General features: G+C 40.1%; 4 protein-coding genes and 1 long non-coding RNA gene across 7 annotated transcripts; 2 read left to right on the forward strand and 3 right to left on the reverse strand.

Moving 5' to 3' along the window:
* Positions 1-613: 613 nt before the first annotated feature.
* LOC148789639 (uncharacterized) lies at positions 614-2,987 on the reverse strand. Its single transcript, XR_016079728.1, has 2 exons — positions 1,629-2,987; positions 614-1,060 (listed from the first exon to the last, which is right to left on the reverse strand). It is a non-coding gene; the product is annotated as an uncharacterized LOC148789639 (long non-coding RNA).
* An 835-nt stretch (positions 2,988-3,822) lies between these two features.
* On the reverse strand, positions 3,823-10,077 carry LOC104592365 (disease resistance protein At4g27190-like). 3 transcript variants are annotated; one of them, XM_088892635.1, is made up of 5 exons: positions 9,829-10,077; positions 6,703-9,640; positions 6,441-6,591; positions 6,181-6,274; positions 3,823-4,334 (listed from the first exon to the last, which is right to left on the reverse strand). In XM_088892635.1, exons 1-3 carry the CDS (start codon positions 9,968-9,970, stop codon positions 6,516-6,518), a joined length of 3,156 nt encoding a protein of 1,051 aa, XP_088748761.1. In that variant the 5' UTR covers positions 9,971-10,077; the 3' UTR covers positions 3,823-4,334; positions 6,181-6,274; positions 6,441-6,515. The 3 variants fall into 3 exon arrangements, with proteins under 3 accessions (XP_088748761.1, XP_088748762.1, XP_010250007.1); XM_088892636.1 differs by lacking the exon at positions 6,441-6,591 and having other exon boundaries at positions 9,829-10,076; XM_010251705.3 differs by lacking the exon at positions 6,441-6,591 and having other exon boundaries at positions 6,703-9,968.
* A 963-nt stretch (positions 10,078-11,040) lies between these two features.
* LOC104592624 (uncharacterized) lies at positions 11,041-12,591 on the reverse strand. The gene is made up of 2 exons (XM_019196929.2): positions 12,413-12,591; positions 11,041-12,105 (listed from the first exon to the last, which is right to left on the reverse strand). The coding sequence occupies exons 1-2, from the start codon at positions 12,464-12,466 to the stop codon at positions 11,344-11,346; spliced, it is 816 nt and encodes a 271-aa protein (XP_019052474.2). The 5' UTR covers positions 12,467-12,591; the 3' UTR covers positions 11,041-11,343.
* Positions 12,592-14,850: 2,259 nt separating this feature from the next.
* On the forward strand, positions 14,851-15,792 carry LOC104592625 (uncharacterized). Its single transcript, XM_010252066.2, has 3 exons — positions 14,851-15,026; positions 15,152-15,277; positions 15,436-15,792. The coding sequence occupies exons 1-3, from the start codon at positions 14,970-14,972 to the stop codon at positions 15,580-15,582; spliced, it is 330 nt and encodes a 109-aa protein (XP_010250368.1). The 5' UTR covers positions 14,851-14,969; the 3' UTR covers positions 15,583-15,792.
* An 8,654-nt stretch (positions 15,793-24,446) lies between these two features.
* Positions 24,447-26,179, forward strand: LOC104592366 (protein kinase PINOID 2-like). The gene is made up of 2 exons (XM_010251706.2): positions 24,447-25,077; positions 25,211-26,179. Exons 1-2 carry the CDS (start codon positions 24,500-24,502, stop codon positions 26,070-26,072), a joined length of 1,440 nt encoding a protein of 479 aa, XP_010250008.1. The 5' UTR covers positions 24,447-24,499; the 3' UTR covers positions 26,073-26,179.
* Positions 26,180-26,421: the final 242 nt, after the last annotated feature.

Consider the following 26,421-nt stretch of genomic DNA (forward strand, 5'->3'; position numbering starts at 1 on the left):
ATGACCTCCATTTTTGAGTGGCCATCACCATAGCTAGGAGTTCCTTGTTATAGGTCGAGAGTGAGAGGGCCCGACCCTGTAGAGCTTTGCTGAAATAGGACAAGGGTCGACCATTCTAGGAGAGTACTGCCCCAACCCCGTTTGCTGATGCATCACACTCAATGGTGAAAGGAACTAAGAAGTTTGAAAGAGACAGTAGGGGGGCTGTGGTCATTGCTGTCTTCAATTTCTGGAAAGCCAGATCAGCCTCTACCGCCTAAGCCCAGCTTCCCTTCTTGAGCAATTGGGTAAGTGGCCTTGCTAGAAGCCCATACCCCTTAATAAACATGCGATAGTAACCTGTAAGGCCCAAAACCCCCCTTAATTCTTTTTGTGTCCAAAAAACCCCTTAATTCTTTTTGTGTCTTGGGCTTGGGCCAGTTCTGAATGCTTTGTATTTTATCTAGATCCATGCCTACCCCGTCAGCTGAAATGATGTGTCCCAGGTACTCAACCCGATCTATGGAAAACCTGCACTTCTTCATTCTAGCATACAATTTATTTTTTCTTAAAACCCCCAAGGTTAGTCTTACGTGAGTTATGTGCTTAGTGGTGGATCTGCTAAAAACCAATATATCATCAAAAAATACCAGAACAAATTTTTGAAGGTACTCATGAAAAGTCTCGTTCATTAACACCTGGAAGGTTGAGGGGGCGTTACTAAGGCCAAACGGCATCACTAGAAACTCATAATGCCCTTCATGAGTTCTGAAAGCGGTCTTATGCTCATCATCGTGTTTGATTCGGATTTGGTGGTAACCAGACCTCAAGTCCAACTTAGTGAAAATACATGCTCCCTACAACTCATCAACCAGTTCATCAACTACCAGAATGGGGAACCTGTCGGGAATGGTCACTCTATTCAGAGCCCGGTAATCCACACACAATCTCCAAGACCCATCCTTCTTCCTAACCAGAAGCACTGGGGCTGAATATGGGCTAGTGCTGGGGTGGATTATGCCCTCACGGAGCATCTTCTTAATAAGTCTCTCAGTTTCGTTCTTCTGGAAATGGGGGGTACCTGTATGGACGAACATTAGAAAACTCAGTTAGTATTTTATCAATCTTCATACATGGGCTGCTGATTTCTTGTGTTACCATTTGGCCCACCATCTGTAGTAATTAGACTTGATGGGCCTTACTAATGGCCCGCTGTATGGAATCAGTCTCTTGGGCCTCTTGTTGTTTTGTTCCCTTAAGGATATGTGTACCCAACTTATCTGAAAACTGAAGGCTCATTGTATTAAAGTCCCATTGGACTGGGCCCAATGTTTTAAGCCAATGAGTTCCCAGTACCGCATCATACCCCGTTAGAGCTAGGAGGAAGAAATTTGCAGTAATGGTGGTGCCTTGGACTTGTATATTCACCCCCGGGCAGACATCGTTTCCAGTGAGCTTCTCACCGTTGGGAATTACAACCTCAAATGCCTGATTTGAGGTAAGTGTGATATTGGCTTTTTGGGCCAAACGTGGGTCGATCCACTATCCACCAGAATGTGCAAGGGATGTTTACCAATCCTACCCAACAGTCTCATAGTCTAGGGAGAATTGCTCCCGATTAATGCTTGCAGAGAAATTTCGGGTGTTACCTCATAGTCACCTTTGTCCACCAATTGGCCGGGTTCATCATCTGTGACTTCTAATTCCTCCTCCTGTGGCCCCACGATCCAAAACAGTTTGGGGTTCTTACAACGGTGCTGGGGGTGGTAGAATTCATCACAGTGGAAGCATAGTCCCTTGGCCCGCCTTTCTCTAGCTTCTGCGGGAGTTATCTTCTTGATCTCCGGCACCTTGGTAGTGGTCGAACTGGGTACAGCCTTGGATTTCTGGAACTCCGCCTGGTCGAGCCTCCTCCTCGCATTGCTCTCCTCTTCCTCGAGAAGAGCCAGCCGTATGGCCCGGGACAGTGTGGCGGGCTCAAACTTTTGACACCCGCTCTGAGGTCGGCTCGGAGTCCTGCCACAAAACAGCCCACGAGAAACTCCTCCGACAGCCCCTTCATGCAGCTAGAAAGTCTCTGAAAATCCTCCAGATATTCTTGAACTCCGGTCACCTGGGTGAGCTTGGCCAACCTACCAACATAGTTCAATCCCATGGGACCATTGAACCTCCCGTCCATAGCCTCGACAAACTATCTCCAAGTGGGTAAGGGATGGAGATCTCGAAACCAACAATACCATTCAGATGCCTTACCTTCAAAACTTAGACATGCCACGGCTATCCACTGTTCCTCCGGCACCTCTTGAATCTCAAAGTATTGACGGATCTGGAGGAATCATTCGTCCAGGTTCATTCTGCTAAACCAGGGAAGGTCTAGCTTGAGTCTCCTCTGGAAGCTACTGTGAGAGCTGCTACCCCTGCCATTTTCACCGCCCTAGTTTTGTGAAGCCTCTGGAACACTCCGTCTAGAAGCCCCTTCGCCTGAAGTAAGAAGGTTGAGCTTCTGAATGATCTCGTCCAGCCTCCTCCCGAAGTCTTCCTGGTTCCTTTCAAGGCTGCTGAGCCAAAGTTCCATGTCCCCCATTTCTGGCTGCCGAGGATCCGATGGCTCTGTTACCAAATTGGTATCGATCTCTTCTCCGATGAGAGAAGAGATCTTCTTCTTTCCCCGAGCAATGGTGCCCAACACTGCTCATGAAGGAGTATAAGGACAAGAACAATGGATATTTAATTCACTCTGATGATTTTATTCATAGATGGGGTGTTTATATAACCCAAACCATTACAGCTAGTAGTGGACGATAACCGAATTAATCCTCTGCCACTGGGAATTCTTCCATGCAAGGTGGCAGGTTGAATGTGCGTGACCCTCATGCAAGGTAGTGCTCGGGTAGCAGGTGCCCTTGATGGGTTGTATTCGGAGCCGGGTCAGCAGGGTCCGGGATCCGTACCATATTCTTTCCAAACCGAGCCTTAAGGTCGAAATTAACCTTTTCCTAAAAAAGAGTTAAAACTATCTACTTAGCGTTAGGAATCACCTAAGAATGAAATCAAGTGAAAGACACCTATAAGACTATAAGTTATCAAAAACGTAAAAGACACCTATATTGATTTTTGAAAAAATAAAATCACCCAATATTATTTTTCAAAATGATTTACTTCATTGGTTGATGTGTCAAGATGAGAAAGCGGAATTACTATTTTCGCTTTTTTCCGAATGTCAGAAATCTAAATCGACTTTATAGGCAAACACACCCTAAAACGTCCTCTGCTTTTCTATACCTCCCTTGCAAAATTTTTGGCCGTTAACAAGTAAAACCGTGTATCAATCATCACCCTAACTTTTAAAAACTAAAAAATATCCTAATTCAAGATTCTTTGGCATATTAAGATGAAAGTGCTCAAGTTATAAGAAGAAAGAGAGACGACCCTAAAAGCCTTTCATCCTTCTTATAGGCAAGTGCATGACAGTGGAGGTTGACCAAACGAAGGAGGCGACTAACATAGATCCCACTGGCACGATAAGAATTTTCTGGGTTCAATTTGGTTGTATCTGTTATTCAAGAACAGCTTAAGCTTTTACGTTGAATAGTTCTTTGAGACGGTTATCAAAACCATTTTGATCAAGTGGTCTAACGTTCGATTCTTGTCACCCCTATTATAATTAATTAAGTTTCAGCACAAGCTATGGGTGGGCCTGTGTTGTCCGCCCATACCCATACCTGCTAATAATGAAGATTACAGCTTCTTACAATGGCAACTTCTTGCAATCCTACAACAGTCCCAGTGGTTAAATTTTCCCTTATCCTAAACTCGCCAATATCTTCTCTAAACATACTGTTATATTATCAATTTTCAAGAATTTTTACCCTATTTTCCTTAATAATCTACAAACTTCATTACTTCTTCTCTATCCACCACGTTCAACCTAGGACTTCTCCTTCCCATCCTACAGAGCTTCATTCGGGAAATTCCCAACACATGGATAATAAACGGAGAAAAAAAATGTCATGATTGACCCTTCTCAGGGGGCTAGGCAGGGTACTGATCAGCCAAGCCTAGCCCCATCATTCCTAGAGTGGAAGAGGTCAGACAAACATGAGAAGGAAAGGATTAACTCAACCAATTGAGCCAAGTTCTTGAACGTTGGCTTTAAAGCTTACATAAAGTGAAAGAACAAATATGTTATCTGTTTCGCTTCAGCACCACATTGTAGTGCTTGAATGGTCACAGCAATGCCAGTGAGAGAGTGAACAAACCCCCAATGAAAACAAGTGCAGCTGCAGCTACCATGTGCACTGCATAAAGAATCCACTCACCCCTTCTGTTAAGCTTCTCATCAACCTCTCCTCATGCTGTTAACAGAAATAGAAGAGTGACTAGCCAGAATCAGACAATTAAGAAACGGATAATTAACTTCTGAAAGAGAAATATAATCTATAATTTTGTATAATTGTAGTTGAGTACTTGAGTTTCATAACTATATATTTTGCATAAAATGAAAACCCAAAATATTATAAGTATTGGCCAGTTGCCTGATCCATTGACATCATGGAATTCACCATCACAAAGGGAGCAAGTCATCTTTGTCCCTATAGATCCTAGAGGAATCCATGACTGACAATATACTAGAAACAAGTGACCAACTAAACATTATTCTAGAAATAGGTAATGGGTCAAATCAAGTGGGTTTAGTGAACACAATTTGATTTATGAAACTGTTTTTGCAAACATGCCCACTCAGATGGAAAATGAACACTATGTAATGTGAGACAATGAAAGGACCATGAAACATATTTAAGAAGGCACCATATAATAATAAATCTCTTCCTGTCTTGGTAATATAGGCAATATGACTATTTTGAATCAGAAACTCATGCATTTATTTATGCATATAAGAAAGATGTGCCCTTGCAAGGACCAATAAAAATTGAAAACCACAGAGGAATACAGAATTTACATGGTTCATCAATAGTAAGCTTGTCAATGTGATACAGAGGCTACAAATTCCAATCTGAAAGTTCCCAGGAGACTGGTTTCTAACCCAACGAGAAATGCAATATGGATTTTCCACTCCTAAATAAGAATTCAAAGGATTTCCATTTTACAAAATATAGCATATGTAGCTTTGGAGGTGCTGCTCCTAAATCCTCGCTTGAAGAGCCCATAGAAACAGAAATTGGCACCCCCAAAACTCCCCTTGCTAACCCTTATATTCTAATTGTCAGGAATGAGGAGGTCCAACTAGGATAGAACTTACACACACTATGAGTAGAAAAACTTACACCTAAATTTTGTGAACTAAGAAGAAGTAAAAACAATTTTCCACAGAACAAAGGAAGGGTTCCTTTCTTACAGGACAAGAGTTGGTGCTTGCAATATAACGAAGCTGGAGAGAAAATGTAACATAAACAATGGATAACATTAGCTGAAATATTAAACCGTTTGTTTTCTTACAATCAAGAACACACCATCTGGTCAACTACAGCCTATAAAATAGGGCACTCACTGAAGTAGAGTCATCATAGGATTCAGTTATACCCCAGGTGCTAACTAATACAGAATTCACAACATAGTTGTGCAGCAGAGCTGTACCTTCTGTGCCAACTAAACAGATCTGGTTAATACATTTTATGTGCCTTGAGCAGAATCAGGTTCAGAAATGATACTAGATGATTAGGATCAGTCAAACTCACGTGCATAAGAGTTGTAACATTATAATAAAAAGGTGGAAAAGTAATGGGTTGTTCAACTACAGTTTGAAGGTATATTCATAATTGTCTGAAGTGGTATCTTGGTATGTCCATGCAGTGACTTCAAGTTGAGGGGAAGGGAATCCATGCTACTACTCTGCTCATGAAATTTATAAACAATACTGGCATTGATTTTCTTTGGAAGATTAGGGATTCAAGTTCAAACACAGTGTGAGGGATATATACATAAAACAATACAATCAATTAAAGTACACAAAGGTTGTTATTCAATTTTTGACATATAGAGTCTTAATCTTTATAGGAAATAAACTAGAAAGCAACTGTTAGCTAGATCTTACAAAAAGTTGGTGTGTGTGATCAAATAAATCAATCTCATGGGTTCAGAAAGAAACAATTAGTGAAACTAGCAAACATAAGCTCATAAGTAACTAGAGTAAAGCATTTCCAGGAAAAACAAATGGGAGAAGATAAGGGTTGCGGAACTTACAATCACTGAGGTATTCTGGCACTGTCAAAGTATTTTAGCTAGCAACTGCTTTTCGTAAGTATCATTTTCTCATCTATTTAAATTCTAAGTGAACCTTAACCACATAAGACAAAAATAAAAAAAGAACGTAAGATATTAAATAATGTGAAATGTAGTAATTTTCTCTAGGAGGATAAAGCAGGAAGTAAAGAGAAAAAAAAAGGCAACAAAAAACAGTTGGTAATTGAAAGTTAAAAGGGCTAGACTTGTGAGTTTCTCACTTGTCATATATGTAGCTTTTTATACCACATTACTGCACACATGGAAAGCCTAGAGGCATCAGTCAAGGGGACCCATCAAGGAATGTTCTGGTATGGGCCAAAAGAATGAACTGATCCATCCCCTTTGCCTAGCTCCATGTGAGCTTCATGTCTGATAGAGGCAAAAATTGGTAAGGACATCCTCAATTTTGAAGCTTCTATATACTTCCCATCGATTTTGCATATTCATGGGCCTTAAAACAATTCCATTTAACAGACATACCTTGAGGTCCAGATGTCCTCCTCTTCGTCGGGGGTGTATTCTTCAAACAGGGGTTGGAATGTGTTATGAGTGTCCACATCACCCCACTGTAGTTCCTTCCACCAAAGCCTGTCTCCCTTGATTTGAGAAATGGTCCTTGCATTATGGCTTCCCAGTGGAAGCTTATGGAGCCTTGGGCATTCGCAGACTTCAATCTGCCTAAGTGAAGGCCAAGCCAACACCCATGAACAAATGGATCTCAATTTTGGTAAATTGACCAATGATATGCTCTGAAGTCTTGGGAGTGCATATTCATTAACCGCCTTTGCTGCTATCACTTCCTCCATTGAATAACAAAATGTTACCTCAATTTCTCTGAGATTCTCAAGTTGTTGAAGCAAAGCATAAGAAATCAAGCTTTTTAACCTTGGACATTCATGCACTTTTATCTTCTTGATGTTCCTGAGGTTGTCTCCATCTGGAACCATTCCTTCCCAGACTCCCTCTAAGTTCTGCATATGGTAGAGGTTTAGTTCCTCTAAACTCGATAATTCACCAACTACATCCTCTCCTCTTACAAGGTTAGTGATCCCATCACAACCCATTACTGTGAGGGACTTCAATTCCATCATACTTCGAATACTTAACTCAGATATCTCACTTATGCCTTTACATCTCTTCAGAACTAGGGATTTTGCATGCTTCAACAACTCTTCCACTCTTCTCCCCAGAAGATCAACATCTTCAAGAATCACTCTTTTCTCAACATAAGAACTGGGTAGATAGCTGGCATCATAACTTGTTGGACCGATGCATATGCAGAATCTTTTCAAATCCTTCAACCAATTAATTACGGATTCTTGGGCTATCAGATCTATGTTATCCACTCTAATACTAAGAAATGCTAATCTCCTTAGTGACCCAAACTCCGGCAGAGTAGCCTTTTTCCTTTCTTCTAATTCACCCCACCTATAAGCACTGGAAGACATGTCCAACTCCTCTAGACTGTATAAAGAAGAGATGATGCCAGTGCCAATCGTTTCAAGATGGTGTGTGTAGGAGAGGTTCAAGTGTTTTAAATTACACAATTCCTCCATTCCTTGAGGCAAATCTTTGATGTGAGCAAAACGAAGGTCAAGCACTTCTAGTTTCTTTAGGCCAGCACAAGAAGGCAACTCTTCTAAGGAATGACAATCACCTAGGAAAAGAGCTCGAAGGTTTACCAAACTTGATACTGAAAGGGGCAGAGACCTGATGTGCGTTGCACTTAAGTTTAGAACGGTAAGATTCTGTAGCCCAATGAAGAACCCTTCAGGGATCCTTTCCTTGAGAGGGTTACCTTGTAGGAATAATGTGGAAACTTGCGAGCATTCCAAGAACTGATCTGGGAGCCTGGTTATTTTATTGTTTATTAGAGAGACTCTCTTAAATGATCTCCATATCTCTTCCTGTAGTGGTAGCTCTCTCAAACCCATACCTGATTGAACCATGAATTTTGTATCCTCTATACCAGAGAACCCAATCCATATGGCCACATCACGTATTACATCATGCATTTTAACAGTTCCCTCATATGCACCACATTCTAACATGCAACAATCTTTGAGATATTCAGTCAAAGCAATTCCTTTGTTTTTTGATTCCTCCATACTTTGTTCATCGATTAAACCTTCAGCTACCCAATATTGTATTAATTCACTAACTTTAACTGAGAAATCTTCAGGAAACAGAGAGCAATACAAGAAACAGAGCTTGGTATTTTTACCTTGTAAAGAGTCATAACTCCATTTTAAAGGTAGAAAGACCTCCTTCTCAATGCCCTTGATGTAAGGAGCTGACTTTTGCAGTTCACTCAGTGCATTCCTCCACAACTCAATTTTGTTCTTTTCCCTCATGGCCTTCCCAACAGTGGTGATAGCCAGTGGTAGCCCACAACATTCCCTACTAACAGCCTTCGCAATTGGTTCTATATCTTCCAGCTTAGTTACCTGGCCTGCATTTTCACAGAACAATCTCCAGGACTCTTCCTCATCAAGCACTTCAACTTTAATTTGCTTGTTGGTCTTCATCTCTCTACAGACATCTAGAAATCTAGTTGTCAAAATGATTTTACACCCCTTATGAGCATCCCCTTGTGGAATCCCCACATCATCGAGGTCTACCTTTTCCCACACATCATCAAGGATCAGAAGAACCTTCTTCTCCTTCTTCAACCTCTCAAATAATCGAACTGCTCTTCTCTCAGTGCTCTCTCCTGCCCTCAGTTGCAAATTCAATCTCTCAGCGATTTCGAGCTGGAGCCTTCTGAGGTCCAAGTCTCTAGACACTGTGACCCAAACGACGACATCAAAAGGATTTGTGGAGCTCTCAAGGCTGTTGTTCAAGTTCTTCACAAGCGTTGTTTTCCCAACTCCACCCATCCCCCAAATGCCTATGCTTGCAATTCTGCTATCCTCCAACAAATCCAAAACCTGATTTAGCGTATCAGACGCCGCCTTTTGGTTTATGATGGATGGGGCAGGAAGTGTTTCCACCCCCTTGGCAGGTGAATCCATAGATACTCCTGCCGGAAGAACCACAGAATCTATAACTTTCAAGACGTCCTGGAGCATTTTCTTGGCTCTTCTGCTCAACTTATAACGCCGGTAGAAATTTGGACAGAAACCACGGAGACATGAGTTATTGGTCGCAAGCTTTCTATCCAATAGATCTACTTTAATTTCGGTATCTTGGACCTCCCTTAGCCACTCTTTGACTTGAACTGTTGGCACTCTACCTTGCTTTTGATCTGATTCAAGTTGCTCGTTTATCTTAATCTTCAGATTTCTGAGCCTCTCTGTTTCTTGCCGGAGGAGGTTGACATTCCCATGGAGTTTTGTGACGATCGTTACTGAAGAAAAGAGTGAAGAACATGCTTGTTTGGCAGCTTCGACCACTAGTGAACTCAATAACTCCATTGCTGCCAGGTTAAGATTTTTTAAAGCACCAAACTGATAAAAAAATTCTGAAGAAAAAATTACCAAAAAAAAAAACAGGCTTTTCGAATTGCAGATGAAAAATCAGAGACTAAAGAAAGAATTGAAATTAGAACAGCTCACTGAGCAAAGAAGAAGAGAGAAATGTTCAATATGGGATTGTTTGGTGCACCTCCAACTCTCCAAGCAGTCGTAGAATATCCCATAAAGAAACGAAATTGCTTTCCACGCAGTTGGAAGTTTGAAGAGGTTTCTTTCACATGGGAAACGGTTGGTGTCGACTGTCCGTAGAGTGCAAACCGAATATCAAACATTGGCAAGATGCAACTCTCTGATTCTTCGCCCTACAGACAAGGAGGGACCCATTCACATTGGTTACTATTCAGTATTCACTTTATGGGTCATAGCGAAGAAAAGTCTTCTTTTTATTTTTTTATTCTTTTACCCAACTGAGCCAGTTGGCACCTTGGAAGAAAAGTCAAAGTCGATGAAAGAGAAAGTGCTGCCATAGCTAGGTTTACAGCAGAAACTACACCCATGCTGGAGACCACTGTTCACTGAGCACCAACCATCCGTTGGATAGGAATCCAGGAAATTTTGTCCGCTTTTATTAATGTAAAGCCGAGGTTTGCCTTGGCTTCAGGTCAAAACTAATATCCCAAAATTTTGATCCATTATTTTTTCCATTCATCTTCTCCCCTCTTAAAGATAAAGTCATCTATATATTTATAAAGAAATAAAAGAAATTTCTTCCCCCTATCCTTATACATGTTGATTTTTTCTTTAACTTTATACAAGTTGATAAAACTCTATATCATTGACATCAATGGATAGTGTTTTTTTTTTCCTTTTCCTTTCCTGCTAGAATGACAAAAAAAAAAGAATTTTATTGATCAATAGGCCCAAAAATATACCCAATACATGGTGTTGGGCTATTGGGCTATTGGGCTATTTGTAAGACAGTCTAGGTACCGCAATATACTAGAGGGCCCCAGAATGGCCTAACAAGTATCAAATATGCCCTAAGATGAATGTCTCTGATTTAGGGATGCAAATGAATCAGATTTGTTCTTATTCGAAACAAATTCGTTAATTGGGATATTAGTAATAAATAGGTCAAATTAGATGAGAAGATATGATTATTTTATTAATCTGATCGAAATATTAAGCGAGAAATTTGGAGAGGTAAGGGTCCTTTTTTATCTTTCTTTTTTGAGAGGTTAATTTGCCCTTTCACAAAAGTATGCTAATTTTACATAAATCTATTGATGTTATAATTAATTAAATGGGGGATTCAAATCATATATCTGGATAATCTCTCTCTCTCTGATCCAAAAGAAGTGACCCTTCTACGAACGAACTGGCTGCAAGTAACACTCTAACATGGTGAAGAACAGATCTATCTTTAAATTTATTGTCATTAACAAAAAAAAAAAAAAAGAAAAAAAACAGATCACACATTGGCACTGGTAGAGGGGAAACCTTATTTAAGATTACATTTTGATGGAATGATAAACCAAAGAACTTACAATTCTTCTGGCCACAATCCAGTTCCTCTAGTCCCCTTTCTGCAAGCGATTAAACATCAAACAACTCCCCAGGAGCTCACCAAAGACACAGAATATTAATGAAATGATGCGCCACATCACACCCACACATGACAGGAGTCCATCACCAACTTAATTAGTTAATCCCTTTTGGCATCTTCATTGCTACTTCCATCCAGGCCCAAGCTGTGCTTCACGGCATCAGCTGCACCCTGAGCCAGGTTCTTCATCTGATCCCCTGTCTGCTGCAGGATACCGCCCGTCTTCTCCTTGCCCGCTTCGGCCGACTGGCCAGCCTCCTCACTCTTCTCCTGCAGGAAGCTGCCCGTCTTATCTTTGCCTGAACCAGCGTTGTCTCGTGCAGATTGGGCAGCCTTTGAGGCCTTGTGTTTTGCCGCGTCGGTCTTCTCACTGATATAGCTGCCTGTTTGGTCCTTCATCTCTTGGGTACGGCCTCCGGTAACTCCGCCACTCCCTGATACATTGTCTTTCGCCGCATCGAACTTCTCCTTGAGATAACTCCCTGTTTGATCCATGCTCTCCCGTGCCCGGCCTCCGGCAGCTTGGGCAGTCTCTGATGTCTTGTCCTTCGCTCTGTATGTACTGTCTTTCATTGCCTCTCCGGCCTCTCTTCCCTTCCCCATCATCCGATCCGTGCTCTCTCGTGCCCGGTCTCCGGCAGCTCGGGCAGTCTCTGATGTCTTGTCCTTCGCTCTGTATGCAGTGTCTTTCATTGCCTCTCCGGCTTCTCTTCCCTTCCCCATCATCTGATCCATGCCCTTTCGTGCCCGGTCTCCGGCTACCTGGGCAGTCTCTGATGTCTTGTCCTTGGCTGTGTATGCACTGTCTTTCATTGCCTCTCCAGCCTCTCTTCCCTTCCCCATCGTCTGATCCATCTTTTCCTGCACAGAACGAAACCCATCCAAACACAATTTAAGAGTAAAGGAAAGCAAAAGAATTCCTTTAACTACACACTGTTACAGACTCCAGTGCTTATTGTGATCATCACCATGCACACTGCAACTACTCATATATATAGGTCATGCATTCAACCTCAAAGTGCTTATTGTGATCATCACCATGCACACTGCAACTACTCATATATATAGGTTATGTATTCAACCTCATACATGATATATAATCACTACATGGGTCGTTCCAGAAGCATCCCCATGATCGTTTTGATTTAAGTACTTAACTCATATATACCTGAGCTTGGCCTTTGGTCTCGCCTGTTTTGTAGCTCTGCTGGTGGGATGACATGGAGTCGGACTAGAAAGAAAGCAAAGCAATTCAACAACGCTAACTCTCTGTAGGAAATGCTTCGAAAAAACTGATGGATAAATGGGGAATGAGATCTTCTGTTCTATGTGGACACAATGGGTTCTAGCTTGATCTTGCATGCGCATTTATAGGCACTGTTGATTGGACGCGTGTCCTGCTTCCCGACACGTGTTACCTTACGTGTGCCGCTTTCCCTTCGTAAAATGCACAATCATCAGAAATCAGAATAGCCGTTTGGATTCTATTTTCTGCTCTGCTGCCTTCTTGAGACGATCAGATAAAATATTAATATTACCATCAAACTGAAACCGTCAGTTTAGTTGCAAACCAGACACAAGGAAAGACGGGGGAGAGTTTTTTGACTACCTGTACTCATATAATTGGATGCTAACCCTTCACTATCACTTCTACTATATTATATATTTTTATTTACCTATAAAAATATATTTTTTATATACTGGTGTGTGGCACGTGCATTGCACGTGAAAAAATCATATATATACTGGAGAAAGACAAATAAATGGGTTGTTGGGCGTAATTTGATGATTGACTAATGTTGTGAAGTGTTGATGATAGAATAGTAAATTATATATGCAAGGGTATTTAGATAAACAAAAGTTGAAATTATTGGTTAAAATTGGGATGCAAACAAAGGATAGAATAGAAAATGAAGTAATTAAGATGTTTTAAATATATAAGTTTGAATATGAACCCATTAATAATTTTTTAATAGACCTATAAATAAATTAATATATTATAAGAATAAAATGAAAATTTGTGTTATTAGAAAAGGGTATTATAGGTATACAAAAGTTGGACCCCAAGGGGAATGAGCCTAAAACTGTCTTTCTTTTTACTATATAGAAGTGGAAAAGTTTGAATATAAACCTATTAATGAATAAACATATGATAAGGATAAACTAAAAATTTGCATAAATAGAAAGAGCATTATAGATATATGAAAGTTAGACCAAAGAGGATTGGTGTGGAACTGTCTCCTTTATATATATATATATATATATATATATATATATAAAGGAGAGAGAGAGAGAGACTTTTCTTGGTTTTCTATAGTTCATAAAAATTAAATTAAAGTATTTCAATACCATCGTTTAACACTTACAAATGATAGTTGTTTAAATATTTTAATTTTTAAAATCAATCAATGATCTAAGATTTCAAAATTAAAACCCCTTTTCATTTTTCTTTTTGGTTTTTACCTTTGGTCTTTAATTGCACATTTAACTACACATGCACATGACACGTATTATTACATTAGTAAGGGAAAAATTAATCCAAGTTCCCACAATGTGATTTCTATTTACTCAAATCTCTGCTGTATTTTGACTCCTCTTCAAACCATCCTTCACAATGTGGATTGTGAAAATAATGAGGTTTTAGCCGGTATTTTCTGTGGTTGATTAATCTAATCGATCCTCTGAAGAGTCACTAGGCAAAATCAGGATGCTAGAAAACTTAAAGCCTCACGTCAATGCTTTCCATTAACCAAACTAACAGAAGGGGTGTCGATGTTACTTTCTTTGAAGGAGGTTTAAGTAGAGGTCAAGGTACACATTATTATAACCGTGGATCCATATTTAATCCACATTATAAATTAATTATATTCGGATCTCCTTAATCGGATCGTGTTGAATTTGGATTCAGACAAACGAATACCATTTCATCCCTAATGGACAGAGGCGTATCTTATACATAATTTTGCTTACTTCTTTTTTGGGTAGTGCATAATTTTGCTTACTTAAAAGAAGTGATTAGGATCTGATAAAATAATCCAAAGTTTATGTTTTCCTCAATTGATGAATTTGACTATTTCGAATGGGGGTGATTATGGGCTGGGCTTAGCAACTGTTATAAGAGTTATAGACCAGGCCTGGGCTCGGCCCAGCCCAAGTTCCGGGCCTCTGATATATATATATATATATATATAATATTTTATATTATCTAAAACTATGTATAATTATAAATATATGTGTAAGCAGTAAGTAGAGCAGGGTCTAAGCCCAAGCCTGAAACTTCCGGGGCGGGCTTTCTGGGCCAGACTGAAAAGGGAATTTGTGGTTCTCCATTACCAAGAGTTCCTTGAATAAAATCATCAAGAGTTCCTTGAATAGGGATTTGTGTGGATAATTCGTTCTCCATTACCAAATCTGTAGGGAGAATTTGTGGTTCTCCTCCCAATTCCGAGACACCAGTGTTTGAAGGTTTCATTGTTTATGGTCCTAGTCAAGCGGAAACGATTTTTGAGGGTTTGTTTTCACTCCATATGTAGAACAAGCCATAATGAGGCAACAAGTATGGGGAGGGATACATGTGTCATCGCTGCAGATAGACTCAGAAAGCTATAAATGCCCCATTGCAAGAACTTGGCTTCAACACACAATCCAAGAATTCAACAAACAAGAGCTTCTCGATTCCCCTTGCAATCTCTCTTTCTTTTGTTTTCGCTTCTATCAAACAAAAAATGGCAAGCCAAGATCTTAGCTACCAGACCGGCGGTGCAGCAGCTGGTCAAGCTCAGGTGCATTTACTAGCATCCACCCCTGATGATGATGGTGTTATTGATTAATTCATGGCTTTCATAGTATATATTCATGGTATCATGATCAATTTTTGCTAATTTTCTTTTCTTTGTTTTCTGAGCAGCTTAAGAGGGACGAGCAGGTGTCCAATGCTGCCCAAGCCGCCCAGGGAGGGGCATCTGAAGCTGCACAGTCTACCCAAAGCTCCCTCCAAGAAGCCAAGGAGCAAGCAACCAACTTCCTTCAACAGGTATATAATAATAAACATCTCTAATATGGGTTAGTGCTTCTCTCAAGCCAAACCAGAAAACCCAGATTTTTCAAGGTTTAGGGTTGGCTTTTCAAATAGATGATCAAGAGTTATATGAATTCAATTAGCCTGACATTTTGATTTTGTGTTACTGAAAGACTGGGGAGCAAGTGAAGAACATTGCACAAGGAGCTGCAGAGGCAGTGAAGAACACTCTGGGGATGAACAATAGCAATGAGCCCAACAACCCAAGCTTGGACTCAAGCGCCCACCCTAGCAACCCCGGCGGCCCAGTAAGCCACTAAGAAGATTTGATCCAAGCTTCTGTCTTCTTGTTGCTTCTGAAAGTTTATTTTTTATTCCCAATTCTTTCTGAGGTTGTTAGTTATGGGCCTCAACCAATTCTATTGTGGAAGTGGTTATCTTGTTTGTTTCTTGTAAGAAGAGAGTGCTGCAATCTCTCTCTCACTGACAATGAAATTATAATTTTCTTCTTTTGTTTCTTCTCCCGTAAATCAGAATGCTATTTGTTTTTTTTTTGTTTCTTTGAAGGATTTGACTTTGTTCCTTTCTCTTCAACAATTAATTTACTCCATACAAAGATCCGATTTGATTAAGAAACTAATTGGGTCCAAATGAGCCATAGGGTATATTTGCCAAAAAAAAAATAAAAGAAAGTGGTAAGCTGAATTAAGTTTTATCTCAAATACAAAGTGGGTTGGCCCAGATGTGGCAGGCTTTAGGTAATATCCGTGCCACGTGGCAAAAGAAAGCACCGCCATTATGCATAAATTTCCAGACGTGAACCAAGTGAAGTACTAATGTGGTCTTCAAAGCTGCCGAAATAAGCCCTCAAAGCCAAATACAAGCAGAGAGGTCCAACCCAGAAGGTGGGGAAGCCCACACACAGAAATCATCCAAATATTTGGCCTTTTGGGCCACAAGGTGAGCAGGCCTAGAAAAAGTCTACGAATATACAAAGCCTTGCTAGCACTGGCCGGGATTCTGGGCTTTCTGAGTCTATAAACTTATATATTGCATATTCTGGTTCGACCCATGTTCTGGTTTCTGAGAGAAAATTTAAAGGATCAAAGACAAAAGAGATGATGGGTCTCCTTCTTGGAGAATCCTAGCTCTCCAAGTTAACTTTTGCTTGGTAGGTTAAAAGACAAACAAGAAAAAAAACTGTAAACACCAGGTGAGAGGACGGCGCTTTGAACTACAAGCGGCCTATGAGGTGTGTGCACCAAATGACCCACACCTTTGGGCTAATGGGCTTAAAGGTGTCACTGGACTGGTTTTGGGTTGTACTCTGTTCAAATCAAAATCAATTTGGATGACTTGGATGGATCAATAAGACATTGAATTGGACTAGTCCAGACTTAATATTACAAAATATTGATTGGATTGGATTGGATTGGACCTGGTTCATCCATAATGGATTGATATTGGATTGGGTCGGATTGAATCAATATCCGGTCCATTGATAGAAGATAAGAATACAGGTGTCAATGGACCAGTCTTGGGTTGGAACCAATTTGATCAGATTGGACGGTCCAAAATGGTCCAGAGTATTATTCATCAGATTGGATTGGACCTAGTTTATCTGTAAACTGTAATGGATTCATAATGGACCTGATAGGATTGAACCAAATCCGGTCCAATTGACACCCCTAGTCTGTAGTCTGTACTATGATGCCATTGAAAGACCGTTTACGTGATGAATTATCTGCAACTATGTTCTTATTTGGTCCTATGGTATGAGGTGAGAAACTAACTAAAGGCTAAAGCTTTTCTGAAGAACGGTTGCCTATTCTGTCAGAGGAAGCAATGCAATAGAGATGGTCAGGAGGAATAATCAGTGAGTATACCGGGAGCTTCCAGATTCATGGGCTCCGAGGCAGTCTGCAAATGAGTCAATTAGTCGAAGGAGTTTCTGTTGGCATCAGTGGCCGGAGAAGAAAAAAGTTGTTTATTATGTACAAGTACAACAACAATGTCTATTTTTGAAGCGTATATCCTGCAATTAGTCTTATGTCTGCTGCTTCATCTCCTCTTTATTGTTGCTTCTTTCTTCCTCTTTTCTTGTTTCTTTTCCCTCTTACCTTGGTTTTTCTTTTTTGCATTAGACCGATAGTATATGGAGATGGAGCTAGGTTCAACTTCATGAGCCCATGGCAGAGTGCAAACATTAATTATAGAGTAAAAAAAATCTTGGGAAAAAGGAACTAATGGAAATATTTAGAGAATAACTAAGAAAACCCATTGAAGAAAAAATATTTTTCTTTTTTGATATTGTGAATATGTGTATTGATCTGAACATTGAGAATACGTAAGTGAATGGAACATGCATGAGGATTTAATCACAGCCATACATCAGGAATAGCCACGTGTGCAATAAAAAATAATGGTTAGAAAAATGGAGCACAGTAAAAAAGACTCAAGAAAAGAAAAACAAAGTTATTAATATATCAAGGACTAAAGCCAGTTTCAAATGCATTTAATACTTGTACAGAAGAATAAGACGTAAAGTTGCACTGAGACAAAACGAAATGCAATTTTAGTAACGCCAGGAGTAAAAGTAAGGAATTAGTTAATGCATGCTTAATAGTCTAGAAATTCCTTAAAAACTGTTTTTTCTCTTTTAATCCAAATTGGTTAATTATTACCAGTAAGGAGAGGGATAGAAGGGGAAATCATCCAATGAATCTAGATTTGTGGCAATCACAGAATATGTCCACAAAGTGAGCATAGTAGATATAAGAATGTTGAGATACATATATAGCCAAACCAGTAGGGACAAAATAAAGAAAAAGGAGTCAAAGTATAGTAGTAAGAAAACAATTCTTTAGCAGAAAATATGGTCATAGATAGACTAATTGAGAAATAGGATTCAGGTAGAAGATCCCACACAGATTGGATAAGAAGAAGAAGATGATGATGAAAAATGTTTGAGGAAACATTAGGTAGAATTCTGTGAAAAATAAATAAAGCTTATATATTGTGATAAGGTTGCTTAACCTCTAAAATCAGACTCAACCCCACCTATAGAAATTTATGTGGGCTAAAACCTTTCAGTCTATTCCAGCAGAAATACCAGAGTTTATTCATTTTTCTCCATTTCATTTCCTGTCTTATTTTCTACTTGGTGTTTGAGAAAGGATCATAAATTTTACCTGGCTTGATACAAGATGTATATTCTAACAAAGGAGTCTTTGTATGAGAAACAGTGTTTGGAAGTTGCTTCATGCATGTGCAGGCATGTTCTCATCCATGTCGATTTGGTACATGAGAAATTGACACTCTTTCAACATGATATGCTCATAACCACAATGATGATACTCTCTTTTCCCTTTTCTCTTCAGGATTGATGATGATGATGATGATACACAGTTAGGTCCCTTCTTACCTGTAAGTCCCCACCTCTGTCTATACCATCCTAAAAAGGAACTAAAAGGACCATCTTAATGGGAAACATTATAGGTGAAGAAACAATCAATCTTCAATAGGTCTCACATGGATGGACAGTTTAGTTGTTTGTAGGGTGGGGCTCCAATGCCATCTTCATCTAGCTTCAATTAGTCTACAGAAACTTCAGATTATCTTTGTTTCTTTTAGTTCTTCCTTGCTATGAACTCTGAATATTAATGCTTTAGAAGTAGATATTATGAGAAAGAATTAATTGCTTTAATTGTTGTTTGTTTCTAGCTAGTTCAAGCCTTTGGGTAGTGCAAATGAGGAACACCTCACATCTGTTTTGAACTCAACTAACCAAATTTCTGCTACTGTTAATATTGGGTAGTCTTTTCCTTCGCTTTTTCATGGCCCCTACCAACCAGACACAATGTTAACTGAATTAGACTGCAGATGCAAACGTGAAGAAAAAGAAAACAAAAGGGGAGATGAATTGTAGATTCCAGTTTTATACTTAATTACTTAGAAAAAAAAAATAGTGCAAAATTTCTTAAGTAACGGCCGAAAGCTAATCATTTAAACTGCCAAGTGTCAGACATGATCTACTGTGATAAAATGAGTTTGAATGTAAGTTATATATAACATAGAATTTTGCAACAATTATTTCTACACTTTGAAATATATGTGGATGTCATTGATTAATTCTTGCTTGCTTATCCTGCTTTCAGACAGATATGCATGTCACCTTTTTGAATGAAAAAGGGGGGGGGGGGGGGGGGGGGAGGAGTGTTACCCTATGAAAAAAAGCTTTAACTCCTCCAATTGACCAAAATGTCCTTACCTCTTTAATGACTAAAATACCCTTGTGAGCCAAATGGTCCTCATCCTCGCTGAGACATGGTGGAATTGTAATTTGGAAGCAAATTTTTAAAGGGAATGATTTACCTAGGGTTGATATGGGATTTGATGGATGGGAAATTTGGTATAGAATCATTCCATAAGAGAAATGTGATGGATCATATATATTTGCTAGAATCATTGGACAAATCTCGGTCTGGACTGGAGAATTCCTAGACAGGCCTTGAAGAGTGGTCCCAATCCTCCCCCTCACCACACAAACTCACTCTATACCAATCTCTACTGACTACTGACAACATGAGCATGGAAAGACGGGTTTCCCATTCTTCAACTTGACAGTGGATATTCCTTTGAAGAGGTAGAAAAAGTTAGGTTACTTCAAAACAAAACTGCACCGAAATTTACACAGGAACAAGAGGTACATCTTGGATTTGTTCAAAACAAAACAAAACTGCACCGAAATTCTCATGTAAGTTCCTTTATTATATATATATATATAACTTGCAATGATTTGTATTTGTTTTGAAGAAAGTAAAGGGCAGTTAGGAGATCTTCACTTTCATACTCAATAAAAAAAGAAAAAAACATGAATGTAGTATGTATGTATTTGTTATGTAGTAATGAACGTAACAAAGAAGAAAAATGAATATCTTGGACCACATAGTTTGGATATGCTCCCCGACAAGTCTCTATATGATGAACAGGACGAGTAGATAAGTTCCATAGTAGATGCTGGTATAAACCCTTTAGAAATTTGTCCACTTTCACTGAAAGTCATGGATCCTCCTGTTAAATTGTTTTTAAGAAGAACCCATTTGGATTTTCTCACAAATTGTTCTTTTTTCTTTGGTGTTGTGGGGTTGTCAGGTTGGTCATGTCTGTCTGGTATTCTCGGCACATAATGGGAGTGGAAGTCTGCAGTTTGGTTGTTATTTTAGGGATGAAACTCCCCATCTCCTCAGATTCTGTCCTCTTATTGTTTTCTTTTGTTTCCTATTACTTTGAGCTGAGCCATTGACATGTTTCCTGCCAAGTTTCATTCTGTGGGTTTAGTGGTGCTGAAAGTTCACTTTCGAATTGGTTGCTCATGCAGCTGTTGTTTTCAGGAAAAAACCAGTTCAGTTCTGGTTGAAGCCCACAAAAAAAGAAGAGCTAGCTAGGGAGGCATGGTCCTTGTACATAGTACATACTCGATCGACAGCCCAACTACACCACTTTGTAAAGTGATTTGTTTGCTCAGCTTTGCTCAACACGTCTTCTACTTTAATTTGTTCTTGGGGGATTAAGTTTCGGATCCAAGCCACAGGATGGATATCAGACCAAGACCCCTCCAACTGTAAGCATTGGACACTTGGACAGAACACCCGGGTTGATGGGTCAAGTTAAAAATTGCCACCTTTTAAGTATTATCCGTGCACCCACCTGATTATTTCTCTAATTTATTAATGGGCCTCACTAATCCTCATGTAGATAAAAAAGTGGTAGAAATATTAATTGAGCACTTTCTTTTGGGTGGTGGGTGTGGGAGAGGGTTAAAGTGTTAGCTAAAAATCTGTCTCCTTTAATAGTTAGTTGGGGACCCTTTATCAACCCTACCCCACCCCATGCACCCAGAAAAGGATGAGACTTGAAGCTTTCTGAAGAGGGGAATGAAATTTAAACAATAAAAAAATAAAAAAAGGATCCTAATGAATGGGTTTGCTACCGAGTCAAGTCTTTCAGTGACCCTTCCTTCCTTTAGCAGAATTTGATGGATTGATCATTTAGATATAGGGAATAGAGAAGGGCCTTCCTTGATCTCATTATGTTTATATAGTTTATGGTATACACAACAAATAGACAAGGAAATGACCAAGGAGAGTGGATGGGTAGTTGAGAAGTAGCGGGAGAAGTGTATCTATGGACAAATGATGGAGTTTTGAGTTTTCCAATATCTTTGGTTCTCTGAGACGACGTTGCAATTAATTCTCGCTTGGCCTGCTTCTTGGAATTGAAACCAAAAGGAACAAAACAAAGATAAGATCCTCTGCAAAGAAGAACGAAGATCTATCTGCTGCAATAAATATTCAAATAAAGAGTGAGAAGATTCATGTTTTATTGTTTTCTCAAATTTCAATGACCTAGCACCTCCAAGTTTGCGAAATATTTTAAGGATCAATTGATAAGAATGGGTCTCAGTTGAGTTGTATATATTTGATGGCCCACCACTTCTGGGTTTGATGGAAATCCCAGAAACCAGACTGATGAGTGAAGAATCTTGAGCTGATACCAAGTACTCAAAAAAACAATAAAGATAATTTGGAAAGCAAGAGGGATTAAAAAGGAGTGGTAGACTGCAGAGTCCTCCTGATTTTGCTTCAACTTGGCCTGAAGCCAAGGGAGATGAATGATGGAGATCCATCAAGTGAAGGGTCTCTATCCATGAATTTGTGAGCCATCGCCATAGCCATACGTACTGCTCTTGCTTGGGCTTAGGAATAGGGTCCAACGTGAAGCAATGAACCTCCAAAGGGCAAAGGCCATCCATCATGTATTCTTCTTGCTTTACCTTTTACTCTGTGTTTTTGTATCTTTTGTTTTTTGGACCGTCTTGGCTTTCGGACCACTGACTCGTAGGTGAGACTTGACCTCGAGTTGTCTCATGTTAAAGACTTAATAAGGGGATTGCCGGATTGGGACCCAACCACTCAGCTCTCCTAACAAATTCCAATTAATTAATTTGTCATCCTCGGCAAGCATATTACATCCAATTGGGTCTCATTAACGATCAAGAACCTAACCTAATCTCTTTCCTATGAGTTCGGATTCGGATCCGGGTTCGGGTATGTATACGAGCGGTTCGTCTTGGTTCTAGCCCACTCTCCCATAGCCGGCTGTGGATTCCACTGGTCATTAGACTTTGAAATCCAAAAACTCTATGTATTGCTGCAAGTAAAAGGCAAGAAAGTAAGCTAATTCAAGCTGTCATCATGCCAAATTATTGAGCAGAATATTAAAAAGCACCACCAACAGATCAGAACCTAAGGTTAATTATTATACCCTACACCACATATGAAAATGAAACTAATTGGAGGGTTGGAGCTGGTAGTCTGGCACCCATAATTCTGACCTGATGGGCCCGTTTCCTAATCGGGTACAAAAGTATGGACCCAAATTGGACCCAGATCCCATTAGCATCGGACGAGGGTAATTGAGTAACTGAATAATTAGGTACCAACCAGACCCTATGCATCCCCAAGTCGGGTCCTACATGAGATGGCCGATGGGTGTTTCAACTCTCAATAGTTGGTAAACCGGCCTAGTCCATCCATGTACATAAATCAACATGTAATGATAGAGTAGGGAACTACCGGCTAGGGATAGAGTAGGATACACCTGAGGCCCATTGTCCATACCACGGAGACTCTCTGAGAGTATGCACTTCCACACTTATTATGGAGGGATGGTGACCGACCATCTGAGCTATTAGGTCATCAACCCAAGAATGAGTCAAAGGTCCCTCAGTCCTTTGGGATAGTATTATATATTAGGTGGAATCAGACTGGGTCATTGGTCGGTTAGCCCGATGGATTGGTCCGGTTCACCCATTTTTGGGTTCGGATTTCATCAAATAAGCTTGGATCGATAATATTATATTATTATTAATAATATAAGTTTATTAAATTATTACCAAATACTAATTTATAATTTAAGAAATAGGAATTAATTTATTAGATTATTAAATTACATATAGGAAGGACTTTTCATGTCCAAATTGGGCTTCGGGGTTTATATAAGGATGGGTTTGGGCTTAAACATAGACATTTTCTGTTGATGAAGAGATAAATCTCAACCCGGCCATGAACAGCTCTTCTTGGTGCGAATTCCCCATTAATTCATTTATGAAAATCGTACAGATTTTTTTGATAAATTAATTATTTATGATTATTTTATAAGATATTTATATTTATATTTTTGGAATATTGAATGAAATAAATGACTGCTCCTTTTTTGTTCTACATATTATATAGGAAAATAGGAAATGATGCGGGTATGCCAAGGATTGGAATGGAAGTCGGCACCGTAGTCCGGCTCTACAGGACCAGAGGTACGCCATGGTGGAAAATGATGTCCTTCACAGTTCAAATATTGCTTCTAAATTCTAATTCAATTATAGCGCCACGTGTGTGACAGCTGACCGGTAACGGTTTTAGTTTTACATTTTACAATTCACATGCATGGCAAGCTACCCGTACTGTAAACAGGATTTGAGGTGGGAATTTATTGTGACCACGGGTGCTGCATGCATGCACCTCCCATTCATTCCAAGCTCCGCTCTCCACACCCCCCCCCCCCCCCCCCCCCAAACAGTCAAACCCTACTTGCATGCCCACCTCCCTCTACAACTGCAACAAATACGGTTCCAATTGTAGAGAAAGTTTCCCAACTTTGGAAGTAAAGAGATATTAGAAGTGGGGTTATGATTTAATTAATTGGGTGTTATTGGTTCTCATAGGAGGGCTCTTTTTGTCCATTGGATTGGTATCAGATGAGGCTGAAGGGGGGCCCTCCTCATGCGAGGGGGACTGATTCTCACTGAATCAATCAAAGTCTCAAAAAGAAGAATAATAAATTATTAAAAAGGATGCCTCATCTTTTGACAAAGACAGGGAGGTCTCATCTCCGTATTTCTGTCTTTCTGCAAGAAAATACCCAAAATGCCACCAGTCGTCCCAGACTGGGCTCTGGGATATTTGTATTGTATAGAGCTTCAGTGGCAACATAGTAATATGATGTAAGGCCAAGGGTATTTATTGCCCTTTGTTGTTAAAACATGGACACTTTAGTAAAGGTGGGTTTTTCAAAGCTTAAACTTCATGCATTAAAGGGAATACTCATATATATATAAAGCCTTGCAGGCCAAGAGAAGAAGGACATAGATGTTGCGTTCCACAGCCACAGGCCACAGCCATGACTACTACTACTACTACAACAAGCAGAGATGAATCCGACTACGACAGTAGCTGTTCTTCGACCACAGTGCTGGACTCCCGCCACAGCTGGATAAGCGATTTCAGCTTTGGCAGCAGGAGCTCTATCTCAGTCTGCTCTTACAGTGACAACTCCCTCTCTTGTGCTCAAAAGCCGCACAAGGCCAACCAAGCTGCCTGGGAGGCCATGAAGCGGCTTAGGGGAGAGAATGGCCAAGTTGGGCTTGACCACTTTCAGTTGCTTCGCCGCCTTGGAAGCGGAGACATCGGCAATGTCTATCTTTGCCGGCTCAGGAATCCTGTCGTGGGCTTGCCTGAGTGCTTGTATGCCATGAAGGTGGTGGATAGAGAAGCACTCGCGTTTAGAAAGAAGCTGCAGAGGGCAGAGATGGAGAAGGAAATACTGGGTATGCTTGATCACCCTTTCCTCCCAACTCTCTATGCCGACTTTGAAGCTTCCCACTACTCATGTCTGGTCATGGAGTTTTGTCCCGGCGGCGATCTGTATGCTCTACGGCAGCGCCAGCCAGGGAAGCGGTTTAGCATCTCATCTGCTAGGTACGCTTCTGATTCTCTCTCACTTTCAGAGATAAGATCAAGTGTCCTCGGTTGCTCTCTCCTTTTCGCTAGCTATTTCTTGCCTTTTCTATTCTGGATGGTTCATGGACTAAGTAGTGAACAAAAATTACAGGTTTTATGCAGCTGAAATCCTCTTAGCTCTGGAGTATCTACACATGTTGGGGATTGTATACAGGGACCTTAAGCCCGAGAACGTGCTGGTAAGGGAAGATGGGCACATCATGCTCTCAGACTTCGATCTCTCCTTCAAATGCGACGTGGTGCCCAAGCTTCTGAGAACGAAACCCAACCCAGAGGCTACACACAAGAACGTTAAGAGCTTGATCCCTTCATGTGCTACACCAATACAACCTGTGCTTTCTTGTTTCCTAGCGTCTACTAAGAACAGCAAGAAAAAGAAGGAAGTGAGCTCGGGCGCAGTAGCACCTGCAGAAGTTGATTTGCAGGAGGTCGATCCCGAACTGGTAGCTGAACCCATTAATGCCCGTTCGAAATCTTTCGTAGGGACTCATGAGTACTTGGCTCCAGAAGTAATCTCGGGGTCAGGCCATGGAAGTGCTGTGGATTGGTGGACTCTCGGGGTGTTCTTGTATGAACTCCTGTACGGGAGGACACCCTTTAAAGGTGAAAACAATGAGAAGACTCTCGTCAATATCATTAAGCAGCCATTGACCTTCCCTAGGATTGGTGTCAGCAGTAGCAGAGAACTTGAAGAGATAATGAAGGTTCAAGACCTTATAAGCAAGCTCCTGGTGAAGAATCCAAAGAAGAGAATAGGGAGCTTGAAGGGTTCAGTTGAGATCAAGAGGCATGAGTTTTTCAAGGGTGTCAATTGGGCTTTGATTAGGTCAGTTAAGCCTCCTGAAGTCCCCAGAGATTTACACAAAATTAAGAGCAAAGCTTCTTTACCAAAGCTAAGCAGAAAAGAAAGAGAGGCTACATATCAGCTCCCTCACCATTTTGACTATTTTTAATTGTAAATAAATATGAATAGATAGAGATGAAACACCCATCTTATACTAATGAAAGAGTTCTTTGTTTCTTCTGTTTTTGGTAGAGAAATAGAAGAGTTATTTACTTATTTTGTGCTTTCTCTCTTTCTCTCTCTCTCTCTCTCTCTGTTGTGTGTTTATTTGAATCTTTTCTACACCTGAAAAAAGACTCAAGACCTATTGACTACTGTTATGCTTGACATGTTAATGCAATTCTTTTCTGTTTCCTACTAATGAAATAATCTCCATGAAGTTTTTAATTTGTCTAATTTCCTCCTCTAGTTTGGATCCCTTTTTTCTCTGTATGAGTGCATGCCCTCAAGCTAACATG

This window comes from Nelumbo nucifera, chromosome 8 (assembly GCF_055504915.1).
Source record: "Nelumbo nucifera cultivar China Antique chromosome 8, China Antique-T2T, whole genome shotgun sequence".
NCBI lineage: Eukaryota > Viridiplantae > Streptophyta > Magnoliopsida > Proteales > Nelumbonaceae > Nelumbo > Nelumbo nucifera.

Excerpts from the sequence above, each read along its gene's own strand:
- LOC104592365 (XM_088892635.1), bottom strand. The coding sequence starts at position 9,970 with ATGTTTGATATTCGGTTTGCACTCTACGGACAGTCGACACCAACCGTT. Across the intron at positions 9,641-9,828 it reads GACTGCTTGGAGAGTTGGAG|CAATGGAGTTATTGAGTTCA; the intron begins GTGCACCAAACA and ends TTAACCTGGCAG. Across the intron at positions 6,592-6,702 it reads GAGGACATCTGGACCTCAAG|ACATGAAGCTCACATGGAGC; the intron begins GTATGTCTGTTA and ends TGCCTCTATCAG.
- LOC104592624 (XM_019196929.2), bottom strand. The coding sequence starts at position 12,466 with ATGTCATCCCACCAGCAGAGCTACAAAACAGGCGAGACCAAAGGCCAA. Across the intron at positions 12,106-12,412 it reads AGACCAAAGGCCAAGCTCAG|GAAAAGATGGATCAGACGAT; the intron begins GTATATATGAGT and ends CGTTCTGTGCAG.
- LOC104592625 (XM_010252066.2), top strand. The coding sequence starts at position 14,970 with ATGGCAAGCCAAGATCTTAGCTACCAGACCGGCGGTGCAGCAGCTGGT. Across the intron at positions 15,027-15,151 it reads CAGCAGCTGGTCAAGCTCAG|CTTAAGAGGGACGAGCAGGT; the intron begins GTGCATTTACTA and ends TTTTCTGAGCAG. Across the intron at positions 15,278-15,435 it reads CAACCAACTTCCTTCAACAG|ACTGGGGAGCAAGTGAAGAA; the intron begins GTATATAATAAT and ends TGTTACTGAAAG.
- LOC104592366 (XM_010251706.2), top strand. The coding sequence starts at position 24,500 with ATGACTACTACTACTACTACAACAAGCAGAGATGAATCCGACTACGAC. Across the intron at positions 25,078-25,210 it reads TTTAGCATCTCATCTGCTAG|GTTTTATGCAGCTGAAATCC; the intron begins GTACGCTTCTGA and ends CAAAAATTACAG.